Below are 16,848 nucleotides of genomic sequence, written 5' to 3'. Positions count from 1 at the left end.
AAGCAACTTGCATTGCTTCAACCTTTGCCAATCCCTAATTCACCATGGGAGAGCATATCCATGGATTTTATCTTTTGATTGCCTAAGTCTATCCATGGAAATACGGGAATATGGACGATAGTAGACAAGTTTAGTTGTCAAAAAGACTATCAAAGCCCATCAAATGGAAACCCTCTTCATATCACAAATCTTCAATGACATGCTTGCCGCAGCTTAGGCTCTCAAGCGCCGAATGGATTAGTCATCCATTCTGGAACGATGTCGTAGGGTAACATAAGGATCCTCTACCCGCTAGAAAAAGGACTAATGAATAGGCTTTATCTTCTCTACCCCATAGTCGAGGACGACTATGATTTCAAGAGAGAGGTAATGTCATAATAACTAATATCTAATTCTCCTAAATGATTTTCTCATGTTAAAATGATCATTTAATATGGGGAAGTTCCAGGGAGAAAACGCTAGAACATTGGTTAAGCTGGCAGACCGGCCGCAGTAGGGATCCAAAGGAGGAAAAATAGGGATCCAAAAGGGGGGCCATCTGCAAAAGAGAAATGTGCAACAATGGTCTTTAAAGACCCTAAGGTTCAGCCCATTAACACTTCGAAAATGCTAAGGTTCCAAAAATCAAAGGTTGTGGCCAATGGTTAAGTTTAGAAAAATTGGATGTTTTGTGTGTGTGTGTGTGTGTACAAAAGTTTTCATGAATCCTACAAAGGAGGTGGTGAGACTTGCAAGTAGGGGATGAGAGAGAAACACACACACACACACACACACACACACTCACAAGCCTCCTTTACACAAAGGGAATGAGGGACACATGTCAGCTCCCTAGCCCAGATGCCCACAAGGTGTACTCAAATTCTATTGGATGACCATGGAGGTGGACCAATGAGAATTAGGCTGGAGTAAAACTAGTTCAATTAATTTAAAAACACTTAATAAAAGAACCAATAAGAATTAAGATCTCTAGAAGACTATTGGATAGTCTCCCAAGGGGTCCAATGAGCATTCAACAGCCCAATGGCTTGCCTGATTCCTATTGGCCAGAAGACAAAGGGATCCAATGAGAGTTTAGTTGCATTAACTAATTATCTAAAGCTCTCACAAAAGGGGAAAGGGGGACACATGTCAGAAGACTATCACTTATGCTCCTTAAATCCTATTGGCTAAGCCGCCTGGAGAGGTTCAATGGGGTGTCAACAAGAGGAAATAGCATGAGGGGTCGACCAAGAGAGAGAGAGGGCTATTTCACACACACACTCACACTAGTTCATGTGTGAAGAAAGAAGACTCTCTCTCTCTCTCTCTCCTTCTCAAGCTTTATTGGAAAGCTTATCACCTACTCCAAGCTTATGAGAAGGGAGGCCTACACCAACAACTCTTGGCTTTGTGATGCAAATCCAACCAAGAGCCAAGCTTCAATGCATGCTAATCTCCTCTACCATGCTAATTACTAAGCTATGCTGCTATGTTAAAATGAGTGATTATGTGAGGAGATGTACATCTTTCTCGTAAGACTACTCCTTCTTCCTCTCAATCTACTCTCATACCCCGCTAGCTCTCACCATCTTCGAAGGTGTGTGAGGTCTTGGGTCTGAGACGTGAGGGAATTGATGTTGTGTTTTATAAGTGTTTTGCTTAGTGCTTGAAGATTCCATCTTCATTACACTAGCTAGTATTGAAGGAACACAAAAAATTGTATTCTAAAATGTCTCTCTTGATGGGAGAAACCTCTAATACAAAGCCTTTTGGAGGGGGGGGGCGGCTCCATGTAAATCCGGTTCTCAACTGTTGTCAATAGCTTAATTTCTCTCTCTTTTTGAAGTATTGTTCATGCTATCTAACTAGGTGTTATGCTTTTTGTTGCTCTCTCCACCCAAGCACTCTTGTTATGCTCATTAGGAATCTACTCTAATGAAATGCTCACTGGTCTTGTGATTGAAGAATTCAAAGATGTGGTACCGCCTCAGCTTCCAGTTGGCCTCCCACCTAAGCGAGCGGTGGACCACAAAATCGAACTGGTGCCTGGCCATTCGCCGCCAGCCCGTCCACCCTACAGAATGAATGCCACGCAGCTATAAGAACTGAAGAAACAAATGGGGGAACTACTTGAAGTTGGATTCATCAGGCCCAGCAAGTCGCCTTACGGGGCCCCAGTTCTATTTGTCACGAAGAAGGATGGCTCGTCCACGCTCTACGTAGATTACAGAGCACTGAATAAAATCACTATCCGGAACATATACCCTCTGCCACACATGGATGATCTAACAGACAGGTTGGCAGGGGCAAAGTATTTCACTAAAGTCGATCTACATCGGGATACCACCAAATCCGGATTGTAGATGAAGATGTGAAAACAACTTTCAGATCCCGCTACGGAGCTCACGAATGGCTAGTGCTCCCCTTTGGCCTCACCAACGGAGTGGCCACCTTCTCAGCAGGAATGGATACATACTTCGGCGACATGCTGGATGAATTCCTCATTGTGTATCTAGACGACCTGCTAATCTACAGCAAGACTTATGAAGAGCACGTAGAACATGTACGCCAAGTGCTCCGCAGACTCAGAGAATGCAAGTGGTATGAAAAGTTGGAAAAATGCGTCTTCGCAGTACAGGACGTGGAATTCTTGGGCTTCTTGGTCACTACTGCTGATGGGATCCGAGTGGATCCTAAAAAGATTGAGGCCGGGGTAAACTGGCCTGCTCCCCGAACCGTCACACAAGTGCGCTAGTTCGTGGGTTTTACTCAGTACTGTCGGAAGTCCATCAAAGACTTCTCGAAAATCATGGCTCCCATCGCAGACACCACCAAGGGTTCGTTGGCTTTCAAGTGGACAGAAGAAGCCCAACAAGCTTTTGAGCATATGAAATAGGTAATGTGCTCTCCGTCGGTACTCAAGATCCCAGAGTTCGATAATCAATTTGAAATTCACACCGATGCATCACGTATTGCCCTGGGACGGGTACTAATGCAAGAAGAAAGGCCAGTGGCCTACATTTCAAAGAAGTTTTCAGATCCGCAGAAGCGACGGGCTATACACGAGCAGGAGATGTATGCAGTGGTGTACTGCCTTGATCAATGGCGTCACTACGTATTGGACAAGCACACAAAGGTATACACAGATAATGTCTCCCTGAAGTATTTTCAGACGCATCCTAAGCTCTTGCACAAACAGAGCCGATGGCAAGATCAGCTAGTAGAATATGACATAGAGATCATTCATAAGCCGGGCAAGCAGAATGCGATGACGGATGCTCTCAGTCGCATGCCAGAGGTTAATGCAGTAAGCGTAATAAGCAGTGAAGAAGTATTGGATCAGATTCGTGAGGCCAGTAATACAGACCCCGCAGTGTTACAGATGATGCAGAGTTGGTGACAAGGCAAGACTCAGTGGGGCTGTTCGACTTGCGGGATGGGCTATGGTATGCTCATAACCGCCTGTATGTACCAGATGATCCAACACTCAAAGCAAAGCTACTCTGGGAAACCCACAACTGCAAAATTACAGGTCACGGTGGGCAAAAGAGATCTTTTGACAAGCTAAGCCGCTACTTCTTCTGGCCAAAGATGCAGGAGGAGGTGGTTGAGTATGTAAGAACTTGCCCTACGTGCCAACTAGTCAAAGCGTAGCGAATAAAGCCAGTAGGGATTTTGATGTCTATGCCTACACCATCTCGACCTTGGGATGTAATTAGCATGGACTTCATTGTCGACTTACCAGAAAGTCACGAATTCACTACCATCTTCGTGATAGTGGATTACTTTTCAAAGCAAGCACACTTCATTCCCGCGAAGCCGCCGCTTACAGCCTACCAGATAGCTCGGATCTTCTTCAAGCATGTCTTCAAAAATCATGGATTGCCTCTGGCAATTGTGTTAGACCGCGAGGGGCGATTCTTGAGTGACATGTGGCGGGAATTGTTCAAGCTCCTAGGCACACAACTCAGATCCTCGTCAGCCTATCACCCTCAAACAGATGGGCAGACTGAGCGAATCAATCAAGGCATCGAAGACTACATCCGCTACTATGTTCAGGCAGATCAAAAGGATTGGGCAGGAAGTTCCTGAGCTTCAGTACAACAGCAGTGTGCACTCAGGGACATGATACACACCATTTGAACTAGCCATGGGCAAAGAAGTGATTACTCCCATGGCTCTTGCGTCGGGCACCATGCATGTAGAGGATCAGGATGCTGAGCAATTTCTAATGGCTTGGCACAAGCGCATGGAGGTAGCCAGAAAGCACTTGATGAAGTATAAAGACAAATATGTAGCCATGCACAACGAGAAAGCACGAACCGAGTTCTTCCAGAAAGGTGACTTGGTACTGGTCAGTGCACAGAACATTAACCTGCCAGAGAACTTGACACCCAAGTTCAACCACAGCTACTATGGTCCACATCGAGTTCTCCAAGACTTCAACAACGTCTCTTACAAGCTGGAGCTACCCTCCAATGTCAAAATCCACAATGTATTCCACATCAGCGTACTCAAACGATTTCAAGTTGATGGGAAATACGGCCGCCATGTGCCTCTACTAGACAAAGGAGTGAATCCTGTTGAGCCAGAGATCATCATCAAACATCGTTTCAGACGCAATAACCTGGAATTCTATGTTAAATGGCAAGGGCGCCCTATGTCAGATTGCACTTGGGTGCCAGAAGACAGAGTCATTGCAATGGACAAGCAGCTGCTGCTTCGGTATTACAGAATCCCGGAGCTCAAGCACATGCCTAGGGCATAGAAGTTAGCAAACATGTACAACAGAATAAGTAGTAGTTGTAGGATGCATTAGTTCAGCAGTTATGCTTCAATTTTCAGCACAATAAAGATGCAGTATGCGACAGTTATGCGATTTATGCACTATGTGGACAGATGTTCTCAGTTTTGACGAGGACGTCAAGTTCTTTAAAGGGGGGGGGGGGGGGGGGGGGGGGGGGGGGGGAGAACGTTGGGATCCTCATGAGAGGGAGCATTTTCCCCGGCGGCCGACGGCCCTCCCGCGGTCCAAATCTTGCCTCAAGCGCCCCATGCGTGGGCTGTTCCTCATGCCCGTCGGCGCTCCACGTTCCCATTCCGCCCAAAAGTTCCATGCAAACATTGCTTATGAAGGCAAAAGTTATTCATGATCAATTATCCACTATGAAGAGTACACTGACTAGTACTCAACTAACTGCTTTGGTTCTCACTAAGTTGCATGAGGCTTATGAAACGATGTCTAGGACACTTCAGCTACAAATCATGAAGGAAAAGCTAGAATTTGATGGTCTCAACTCTTTTCTCATTGAGGAGGAATCCGTGTTGATAACTCAAGGCAAAATTCAGATTTTTGAGAAGGTTTGGTAGTACTTGTTGCTTCGGATTCCAGAAAGAAGACCAAGAACCGTTCTTACAATTGTGGAAAGCGTGGTCATTTGTTTAAAGATTGCAGATCCAAAGGCAAAGATAGAGGTTATACAAAGGACAAAGGGAAAAGCAAGCATCATGAGAAAGCAGTGATAGTGACACAGGGAAGGACAACAAAGAGACTGTTAGTGTGGTGGTGCCTACACTGGCAAGGACTCCCGCCTTCTAGTCACATACAGACGGTTGCCGCCACTAGCTATAATCAGAGAGACGCTTGTGAGTGGTAGAGAGGGCCAAGCAGTGCTCCCTATAATTAATTTGAACCCTTGCGTAAGGGTTCAAGTTACCGGTGTTTGAACCCGTGGGTCAGAGTTCAAGGCACATGCATCTAGCAGGGATGTCTCTAAGACACTATGAGTGCACCCGTTGTTCTTGGCCGGATTATGGACAAGATGTGTTCCAAAGTTCATTATCTTGGAGAATTTTGGACGTGATGTGGCCACAGTTCACGAATGGATATTCTTGGACGTAGTGTGGTCTACAATTCAATTTTTGAAAGGAAACCTATGCTCAAGATGGCATTCTTCTAAGGTATAAAGTTGAGGGTAGCAAAACGTGGAAGGTACCTCACCATCTATGTCCACTATGAGCTCCAAAGGTGTTAAATATATGGCATCTCAAGTGAAGTGCCCAATGTGATCCTATTATTTAGTTCAAAGTCTTGGCAAGGCAATTTACTTAGATGGGTATATATGTAACCCATTGCCCCCATTGTATAGTGTATCAATTATTCATTGGGAAGGTTGATTGCTTCACGAGACTCTCTCCTCTCTCTCTCTCTCTCTCTCTCCCCCCCCCCCCCCCGTAGTCTCTACGCTTCCGCATCATCGACTTTGAGAGGCAATGAGTCAATAGAAGGGGTTTCTTGGGGCTCTTTGGAGGCCAAGATGTTTGCTTACCTCCAGGAAGTATTCTTTCAACAGTGAGAAGTGGGGAAGAAGGGAGAAGAGCAACCAAGCTTGAAGTGGAAAGGTTTTTTTGTTTTCGTTTTTGTTTTTTCCCGGGGTGGGTGGGGGGGGGGGGAAGAGAGAGAGAGAACATCAACAACAACAGACAAGCCTCGCAAGCTTTCCATGCGAGGCACATGACATGGAGGTTCGAAGAGGAGCCGGCTAGAGGTCTTTTAAGCTAGTGCTTCAAAACAACCTGTGTAATCCTCCTGAAGTTTACCTCTAGATGTTACTTTAAGGGGTGATAATTCAATTATTAGAACTTGGAAAAAATTACTGTAACTCTCTTCAAATATAATCGATTTACCTTGAGAGTTTTCCACAAAATAGTGATTTTTTTTGGTCCAATCATGATTGAGGAATTTTGGAAAGAAGCTATTCATAACCTTGGACCATGCGGCAATCGGCCTTCAAGTTCGAACATCCTCCCAACATGCAGCAAGTTTTTCCCAAATTTTGGTAAAAGGATTTTCTTAGTAATGCTCATCTTTGAAGTAGCAGCATGGGAACCCCAACTTGCAGCAAGAACATAATGGGTTGAGGGCAGGCTTTAAAACATAGAAGATTGACAAAAAACAGGGACTCATGCTAATTAATTTATTCTTGAATGTGCATGGATCATCGTTAAAACGTCCGCCGATCCCCAACTTGCTTGCAAATCCATCCTATTTTTGCCAATTTTGGCGTGTTAAGACAATATGGCAAACTTATGATGCTAAACATCTCTGGATGCCTTAGAGGAGATAACATGCTGAAATTTTACAAATAATGGTGCTTAACATTTATCAGTGCTTTGGAGAATCATATGGGGAGCATGGCAGCAAAGATATTCAACAAATTTTGATATTAACACAGCACGCATCCCGTGGCATCGGCAGAAGGCCATAACTTTGGGGGCATCCAAGTAACAGTAGTTCGCAATCTCAAAGAGTCACCTGTGTATATTACTATGAAACAAATTTTCAGTCAAAATAGACACAGAACCAGAGTACTAACTTCTGAAGGATGTAAGGGTGTAGTAGCCTCCCTTGTGATAGATTATTAGAAATGAAGATTCACTGGAAATTGATGTTTCTCAATGCTCCCTCAAACTCGTGATACATCATCGCTAAAACACGCTCCATTACATGTACCTTGAAGCTTGCCAGTAAATATTCATAAAATGGCATCGATGTACTCGGTGTGCTACAAAAAAATTCATAAAGACCTATACCTCACCTAATGTTAATGCACCCATTTTTGCCTGCTTAATGTCACATTCTGTTGCCCTTGAAGCTCCCAAAGATTTCTATCCTTAATCAGCAGAACGATTGAATTGCGGTGAGAGTGGAATTCCAAACACAGTAGTTTCTGCAGCATCGGCAGATGGATCACACAAAGTCTGCTCCTAAGGAAGATCATGTTGATTTCTTTTGTACGTAAACACCAATTTCATCATATGACATCTCCTCCTCGTTGGATGCCTTGTCTGCTTGTGCTTGCTCATTTATCTCATCTGCTTGTGCTTGTTGCTCATTCGTCTCCTCTGCTTGTGCTTGTTGCTCATTCATCTCCTCTGCTTGTAGTTCTTGCTCATTTTTCTCCTCTGCCTGTGCTTGCGTCAAAAAAGGATCTTTCGGCACTCGTGTGTTGATGACTGTAGCAGGCTTCCCTCGTTTTGCCTTTGGGCGATAGAAATGATGAATGACGTACACTGGCCAACTACATCCATACACAAGCGGCTGCTCATCCTGGTTATCCCAGGCAACAACATGTTCTTGCACACCTTGCGTATTAGTCAACGTCCCCAAATTCGGGATAAATTTCTCAGGCTCCCATGCAGTCCATTCAGCCCCTGGAGGCTGCTGCGCCGACGGCTCCTGATCACGTGGAGGAGGCCAATCATGTTTTTTAGGCTCCTTTGCAGGGGTGTCACATGAATCTGGAGGCAGAGGCGATAGCCCTGTTCCTTCTAAAGTAACTGAGGATGAGCTTTGTGCCTGCAGATTCTTGGCCGGTCTGCCGCGCTTACGCCCAGATGATGGTGTCTTATCTTGGGCAATAGGAGCCGATTGATTGGTAATTGCATCTACAATCCGGCCTGCTGAAGCATCTGGTGAAGGCATTGCACTCTCCAAATTCGAGAGTAGTGCAGGCGGTGTCAGATTCTTTTTCGTACTCCCACTTTTTGTGGGTTTTTCAGGTAATAGGGGACTCTTTCGGGGCCTCCCTCGTCTAGGCTTTTCTGGTTCCAAGGTAGGTGTTCCTTCCTCTTCAAGTGCGTTCATGGGTTCTCTTTCCTCTTCAGGTATGTCCATGGGTTTCAAGGTTGTTGTTCCTTCCTTTCCAGGTGTTGCACTCTCCAGTGCAGGTAGCGTCAGCATACTCCCACCTTTGGTGGGTTTCTCAGGTAACAGGGGACTCTTTCGGGGCCTCCCTCGTCTACGCTTTTCAGGTTCAGAGTTAGGTGTTCCTTCCTCTTCAACTGCATTGCTTCCCACCTCTTCAGTTATGTCTCTGCCCCTGCCCCTGCCCCTGCCCCTGCCCCGGCCCCGCCGGCCTGTGCCGGGGGGCTGTTTGAAGGTTGGTGTTCCGTCCTCTTCACATATGTTCGGTGGTTCAAACTCAGGTGTTGTGCCGCGACCCCTGCCTCCGCCTCCGCGACCCCCTGCCCCGCCCTGTGCCGGGGGGCCGTCCCCGTCCCCCCGTCTCCCGCCACCACCCACATCAGCAATGGTGTTTGCACCACCGTGACCATCATGGCCACCTCCCCCAGCACCAGCGTCGCCATTATCCACTACCTTCTTCTTCCTTCCCTGATTTTTCTCAAGGTTAACCATTTAAACAAACAACGACCGGAAAGCCAGTTAGAATTTCGGTTCAGCTTGTGAATCAACAGCACAAGCTCCAGTGTTACCATGATTCTAACTAAGCAAACTTGAAGGCCGTGCTGTCTTCTGTTCACTGTACAACAAGAGGCTGGAACATCAAGCAAAAGAAGATTCGTCAGACTCTGTCGGTATGGCAAATGTAGTGGCGCATGCTTCCTGAGTCCAAAAACATGTGCAGATTCTAGGAATGTGGACAATGACCAGAATGCTTGCAGATGGATAAATAGAGCATTGACGTTACCTGAAAACAGGCATTCCTTCCAAAGAAAGAGAACTTGTGGGGCTTCATACTTTGAGCTTTCTCAACAGTACCGTTTACCTGGCAGGATGGGCGCAACCTCAGCAAGTATATACCTGATGAATGAATCCAAGAAAAGCTAAAATTCACCTTAAGAGGAAAATACAAGTTGCAGCCTCACGGGAATCATCCCAAGGCAAGATGACCATCAGCTTCATCATGCCCTGCATTGACTTCATACTACAACATCCAAGTGGCGGTATCAATACTCTCTCTCTCTCTCTCTCTCTCTCTCTCTCTCTCACACACACACACACACACACACACACTCACACAGGCATCCATCCTGACAATGCTCTTGCGATGCAATCCTAGAATATTAGTCAACACTGTATTTGTCGCGATGCTCGGCCCGTTGATCTGCAGATAATGGCTTAAATACATCATTTTCACAGCACTACCCGCTTTGATTCCTGTTCAGCCATTCTCTGTGGATTTCCTGGTGGGTACGATCTCCTCTTCAGCCACCAACGATGATCATCGCAAGAAAGAGCGCCCGAGATCGAGACAGAGAGAGAGAGAGAGAGAGAGAGAGAGAGAGAGAGAACCTTCAGGTCTGTTCGTAAATTGTGAATCGTTGTCACGTGCTGCCATGCGATACCATTAATTAATTAATCATTCACAATCGAGAAGTGATTGCCACCATGAGAGCCACGTGGCACGGTTCAAATGCTCTCATCACCCCTTATGACTACTAGTACAACGGCGCCGCCTTCGGCGGCAGCCAGGCCTTAAATTTGGAGGCCATTTTGGGTGTCATTGACATTTTGGGCATCAAATGAAGGCTAGAATGGTCCGCAACGGCTTCACTGTGAAACTTTCTTACTAGGGGCAAGGTGTCATTAGACTCCCAAGTATAAGGAGTAGGGTGTCATATATATATATATATAGAAGTTACAACACATTATACACACAAAGAGAGAGAGAGAGAGAGTTATCTATATATATATATATATATATATATATATATATATATATATATATATATTTATTGTGTTGTAACTTGTGTATTCTTATTATCTCAAGGTTAGATACTTCAAAATACTATGCAATTTTGAATATGAGCTCTTTCATGTTTCAAATGTTTATTATGAATGCATGCATGTGTAGAGGTGTCACTTGTTCTATTGTATTGACATAGTATCGTACAATGTTAAGCGTCATTTGAAATGCACAACTCAAAAATCGATTGACGCCCAACTTTTATAGGTTGAGTGTAATTTGAAGCTCGATAAATGTAGACTAGGAGTCGTATATATTTAACCAAAATCTAAGGGAGGGAGTCAACTTTAAGGCCTGGCGGCAGCACCGCCTCCAATGGTGCTATGTGAATGCATATGAGAGACACCCTTGCGAGTTGCGACCAAGGTAGTGCGAAGCACGACATTTTCTTTCAACAACCGCTCACTAAAAATTATATCATTGTGAATTCTTTTGCCTATATCAACATCTTGTGTAATGCTACTTTCCTCCAAGATGCAAGTGTATGTGATTGCATTTGGAGAGATGCCCTCTCTCTCCATCTATCGAAAACAGTGCAACACTTCCTAACCCTGATTCTTGCCTTCGAGTTGACAGCGTATGTGATTTCATCTAGAGAGACACCCTTGCTTCGCATGGGCCGAATACATCCCGGAGCTTCTTGGACTGGCCCAAGTTGGCCATATCCCGCAATCAATGCATTCCAAGAGATGACATGCCCGATAGGAAGCTCCTGAAGCACTTTTTGAGCTTTAAAGATATTTCATTGCTAGACATAGCCATGAGACAACATTGCCTCGTCCACCGGTTCTTCACCCTGCCCTGCCTTTGTCCCACTCACCCTCTTTCCTCCTAACCCCTTTCTCCCCTTCTCTCACCTTGGCCAAAACTTGTTGCTGCTTGACAGCTCAGACGATTGGTTAGAGAGAGAGAGAGAAAGATGACAAACACTCCATGGGAGTTTTGAGGGTGAGAGAGACTCTCAACGTGAGAGATTGCATAATGATATAGCCTAATCAAAGGACATCCTGATACAACCACATGCCTTCAAGGTGCAAGAGTACGTGATTGCATTTAGAGAGATACCCTCTCTCTGCATCTGCTGAAAATAGCGCAGAGCTCACTGGCCTTGACTGTGTTGGACATATTGTGCAATCAATTCACTGCATGAGACAACATTGCGGACATGAAGCTTGTTAAGGACTTGTTGCACTCTTGAGTTCTTGGCATTTTCGTGTTGATTGCATCTAAAGCTGCTCGCACTTGCAATGTAAAAAAGGGTCCATAGAGAGTGAATCTTTCCCTGCAACCTAAATCTATGCCAAGGTGGTGGTCCACCCGAGCATCACCAACCTACGCATGTAGGAGTAGGCGTCACCTTTCGCCATGACACCTCTCTCTCTCTCTCTCTCTCTCTCTCTCTCTCTCTCTCTCTCTCTCTCTCTCTCTCTCTCTCCCTTTTGACACCTGAGTTCTGCAAAGATAGTGGCATTCACATGCTTGGAAGATTTGCAACTGGGGATGAAGTCCCTTTCAGACATTTTTCCGATGATATTGAACACCTTTGTGTCCTCATTCGACTTCGAGTCATCGCCACCTCTCTCTCTCTCTCTCTCTCTCTCTCTCTCTCTCTCTCTCTCTCTCACTCTCTCTCTCTCTCTCTCTCTCTCTCTCTCTCTCTCTCTCTCTCTCTCTCTCTCTCTCTCTCTCTCTCTCTCTCTCTCTCTCTCTCTCTCTCTCTCTCTCTCTCCTTCTTTCTTCTCGCTCAGTTGTCTATTGTGTCACTGAAGTTGAAGTCTGCACTGGCCGGAGGAAGGAACATATGCCATGGTCCGAGGGGGGGGGGGGGGGGGGGGGGGGGGGGGGGGGGGGGGGGGGGGGGGGAATCCCTCCCGCTTTTATTATAGTATAGATTACTAAAGAAATAGGTAAGTGCATCTTTACAATTGGCACATGCATCCCATTTTTGCATCCATTCGATCAAAAATCATGCAAGATCGACCACTCTTTTGGCTTCTTACTGAACGCCTTCTCGCTCACCCAGACCTTGGTGAATCCCCCCAGTGCTCGAGAAAACAAATTTTGTAGCATCAAATTGCCGCTTTGCAAGCGAGGTAATAAACACCATGTCCATTGCAAATGCACCACGTCAACACCATTATGTAAGCACAATGTAGCTTCTGCGCATGAGGCCTCGGACGTTGTAGCAAGATGGGCAGATGGGAAGTAGTGTCAGTGATCGAATTACTTAAAGAGTTGCAATGAGTGCCACTTGCATGCTGGCATCACTGGTCAACCGAGTGGCGAATAGCAATGTAGCTTCTCACTCTCTGTCTCTCTCTGTCATAACATGTCTAGAGTTCAACTCTCTTCGTCAGATAGAACTTGAAGGCCTCGGGATAGTTTCCTACGCCGTTAAAATTCTCTTCTTCTTATCTCTCCCCCCACGGAGACACGCGTGTGTCCCTAGACGAATGTATGGCACACCTTTGAAGTCATCGCTTGCATGGTGGCATCGCTGTGATAGAGAGAAAAAGAGAGAGATTCTCTTGCTGCACTACTCGCGATGCTGGCATCACTGAGACTGGAGAGAGAGAGAGAGAGAGAGAGAGAGAGAGAGAGAGAGAGAGAGATTCTCTTGTTGCGCGCTCTTATACTGGACGTGGTGCTACTAATCAACCAGCTTCAACAATTAAGTTGAACCCACGGTGCTAATCAGACTGCGACTCTCTCTCTCTCTCTCTCTCTCTCTCTCACACACACACACACACACACACACACACAGAAGAACGTTTAGTAATGTTGGACATGCAGCTACCAAGCAGCCTATGCAATGCTCTGGTGCAGTCAGGGTTGTGACTCTCTCTCTCTCTCTCTCTCTCTCTCTCTCTCTCTCTCTCTCTCTCTCTCTCTCTCTCTCTCTCTCTCTCTCTCTCTCTCTCTCTCTCTCATCTTGTCAACTATGGAGGTCGCAACGCAGCTTATGCATGCGGTCTGGTGTAATCAACTCCATTCCATGATCATGTAGCATAGCGGGGTTGAAAGGTGATTAGTGCTGCGATTTCACACTCAGCTTGCATGCATGCTCCTGTCGGCAAGCTCTGTAGGTGCATGCTCCTGCTAATTTTGATGATGGAAGGCACATAGTCCGTAGTTACTCAGGCGGGCGGCGGAGATGAGAACTAATCAGCTGGACCATTGATCACATTTCGGAAGGTGTCAATTAGCCTGCCAAGAATCTCAAGGAACATTGGTGCAGTATCCCCCCCCCCCACACACACACACACACAGAGGCTACAGAGCATCACAAATCCGGGAAGTGAGCTGTTGCGGGGCTTGTGCGCGTGTGTGTGTAGACACTGTAGATCGTTTTTGCCGCTCTCTCTCTCTCTCTCTCTCTCTCTCTCTCTCTCTCTCTCTCTCTCTCTCTTGCTTGGCAGGCTCTTCTAGCTCTCCCGGTTCAACTCTCAGGAGTTACTCTCTCTCTCTCACATACGTGACACATAGGACATGACTAATTGAAGCGAGCCTCGTGCGAAGTAAACTCACTTCAGCCGGCATTAAGGCATTCTCTCTCTCTCTCTCTCTCTCTCTCTCTCTCTCTCTCTCTCTCTCTCACCTTGGCCAAAACTTGTTTGCTGCTTGACAGCTCAGACGATTGGTTAGAGAGAGAGAGTGAGAGAGAGAGAGAGAGAGAGAGAGAGAGAGATGACAAACACTCCATGGGAGTTTTGAGGGTGAGAGAGACTCTCAACGTGAGAGATTGCATAATGATACAGCCTAATAAAAGGACATCCTGATACAACCACATGCCTTCAAGGTGCAAGAGTACATGATTGCATTTAGAGAGATACCCTCTCTCTGCATCTGTTGAAAATAGCACAGAGCTCACTGACCTTGACTGTGTTAGACATATCGTGCAATCAATTCACTGCATGAGACAACATTGCGGACATGAAGCTTGTTAAGGACTTGTTGCACTCTTGAGTTCTTGGCATTTCCGTGTTGATTGCATCTAAAGTTGCTCGCACATGCAATGTAAAAAAGGGTCCATAGAGAGTGAATCTTGGCCTGCAGCCTAAATCTATGCCAAGGTGGTGGTCCACCCGAGCATCACCAACCTACGCATGTAGGAGTAGGCGCCACCTTTCGCCATGTCGTCTTTCTCTCTCTCTCTCTCTCTCTCTCTCTCTCTCTCTCTCTCTCTCTCTCTCTCTCTCTCTCTCTCTCTCTCTCGGAACACAACCACCCAACCAACGACATCGGAAACCATGATCATGGAGATAGCAACACAACCACCCAACCAACGACATCGGAAACCATGATCATGGCGTACTTGGTATCATTGCAAGAGACCGTAAACAAACAAGGCGAAGACTTACGAGCACTTGCAATGGAGAATGGCACACTAAGGGTACTTGTGGTTGAGAATGAGAATCTCAAGAGGACACTTGAGATGCAAACAACACGTTTGATGCAACTTGAAGAGGAAGTCAAGGAATGTAAACGCTCTCTTGTGGACTTGAATGCTTTGAAGGAGCGGATGAGCAAAGTAGAGCATGACCATGTATTGAAAGAGGAGAAATTTGACACTATGAGCCGGGATTATGCGACATGAAAAATGTATGCACAAACAAGTCTTGGGCTGATGTATGTGGTAGCAATGTGGTTTCTAATTCCTCACTCATGCAAGCTATGGTTCAAACAAAGAATGTTGAGAATGTGGATGTGGAGGAGTTGAAGGAACGGGAGCGACGTTCCAAGAACATTTTATTCGTGGAATTCCCGAAGAGAAGTTAGAGACACCTCCTTCTCTTGCCATTGTTATTGAAGATTTCTTCAAAACCCACTTTGGCATGTCCGGAGTTATGGTCTATGGAGCACATAGAGTGGGGAAGCAAGGAGCTCTTCGCTCGGAGAACGGCCAATTGTATGCACCATGCCGGATGAGACCAAGCGAAAGATTATCCTTGATAATAGTTGGATCTATTTGAGGGCTACAAAATGTTTTGTATGTGAAGATCGCACTATTAAGCAACAAAATATGTGTCGCAAGGCATATGAGGAAAAGAATAATAAAAACAAGGAGATCTCTCATGAAAAAAATGTGCCCAAGGAGGAGGCAAGTCTCTCAAGCAAATAGGGATGCGTGACCTATGAGACCGAGTTACAATTGAAAATATGTTTTTGGAATTGTAATGGATACCCATGGAATGCGGGGGTTGGCATTGATGAACTAATAAGCAAAGCCGATGTTGTACTTCTTGTTGAAACTTGGGAGCATGATACACAAAGGATTAACGGCTTGGAGGATTACAATGTACATTCATTGATGTGGTCAAAGAATCTCAAGCAACGAAGAGGACAAGGAGGGTTAGCATGTATGGTTAAGAAAGGATTGGAAGATTTTGTATCAATTGTGAAAGATGACAAGTACAAACGTTATGTATGGCTGAAAATTATGACACCAAAAAGAGCACCCATTTTTGTAGCCGGTTGCTACATTCCTCATCATGATTCTCCCTTTTATGCTTGCATGGATAGAGATCAACCATTTTCTGATATGTACACACATTGTAGGCAATTATATGAGCAAGAAAATACTGAAAAAATGCCATTTTATGGTTCACTCCCATGTATGCCGTCTTTTTTTACTATTGAGGATGTATGCCACCGGTGGGCTTGAAAAGTTGGCCACACGCAAAGCGGGAGATCTTCAAGGTATCAAGCCGGAGATGATCAAATGGACGGGAGATTTTACCCATGAGTGGATGTGTGATATGTTCAACCTTGCACTTCAACATGGTATGCCTTATGATTGGAGTACTAATTGGGTTAAGCCTTTGCATAAAGGAGTGGATGTAAAGAATGTAAGCAACTACCGGACTATAATGATTGGGTCTCTTATGGCAAAGTTGTTTGGGTGCATAATGGAGATGAAATTGAGTGATTGGGCTGAAGAGAATGACAAGCGTGCAAAGGGACAAGCGGGTTTTCGTCGATGCCATAGCACCATTGATCATCTTGTCACTCTTCGTGTTCTCATGGAGGAAAGTCGGTTGAAAGGCAAGCGATTGTATTGTTGTTTTGTGGACTTTAAGAAAGCCTTTGATATGATTCCACGTAACAATTTGTGGAGAAGGATGGAAGAACTCCAAGTGCCAAGTGAGTTTATGCTTGCGGTTTCTCGAATCTATGAGAAGGTGATTTGTCAATTGCGCATGGGAAGAGAAATTTCAGAAATTTTTGTAAGCACTATTGGGGTTAAACAAGGATGTCCATTGTCACCAACTCTCTTTGGTCTATGCATCGATCAATTGGAACAAATGGTACTTGACTT

General features: G+C 45.4%; 2 protein-coding genes across 2 annotated transcripts; one reads left to right on the top strand and one right to left on the bottom strand.

The window, feature by feature from the left end:
• Positions 1–4,129: 4,129 nt before the first annotated feature.
• On the top strand, positions 4,130–4,747 carry LOC147443157 (uncharacterized). The gene has a single exon (XM_086529483.1). The coding sequence runs from the start codon at positions 4,130–4,132 to the stop codon at positions 4,745–4,747; it is 618 nt and encodes a 205-aa protein (XP_086385609.1).
• A 2,608-nt stretch (positions 4,748–7,355) lies between these two features.
• Positions 7,356–10,069, bottom strand: LOC147443156 (uncharacterized). The gene is made up of 3 exons (XM_086529067.1): positions 9,618–10,069; positions 9,471–9,548; positions 7,356–9,317 (listed from the first exon to the last, which is right to left on the bottom strand). The coding sequence occupies exon 3, from the start codon at positions 9,176–9,178 to the stop codon at positions 7,757–7,759; it is 1,422 nt and encodes a 473-aa protein (XP_086385193.1). The 5' UTR covers positions 9,179–9,317; positions 9,471–9,548; positions 9,618–10,069; the 3' UTR covers positions 7,356–7,756.
• Between the last annotated feature and the right edge of the window lie 6,779 nt (positions 10,070–16,848).

The sequence above is a fragment of the Adiantum capillus-veneris genome, chromosome 14, assembly GCF_014529385.1.
Source record: "Adiantum capillus-veneris isolate H3 chromosome 14, ASM1452938v2, whole genome shotgun sequence".
Taxonomy (NCBI): Eukaryota; Viridiplantae; Streptophyta; class Polypodiopsida; order Polypodiales; family Pteridaceae; genus Adiantum; species Adiantum capillus-veneris.
This window is presented reverse-complemented; position numbering and strand designations above follow the sequence as displayed.

Coding starts and splice junctions, on each gene's coding strand:
- LOC147443157 (XM_086529483.1), top strand. CDS start 4,130: ATGGGCAAAGAAGTGATTACTCCCATGGCTCTTGCGTCGGGCACCATG.
- LOC147443156 (XM_086529067.1), bottom strand. CDS start 9,178: ATGGTTAACCTTGAGAAAAATCAGGGAAGGAAGAAGAAGGTAGTGGAT.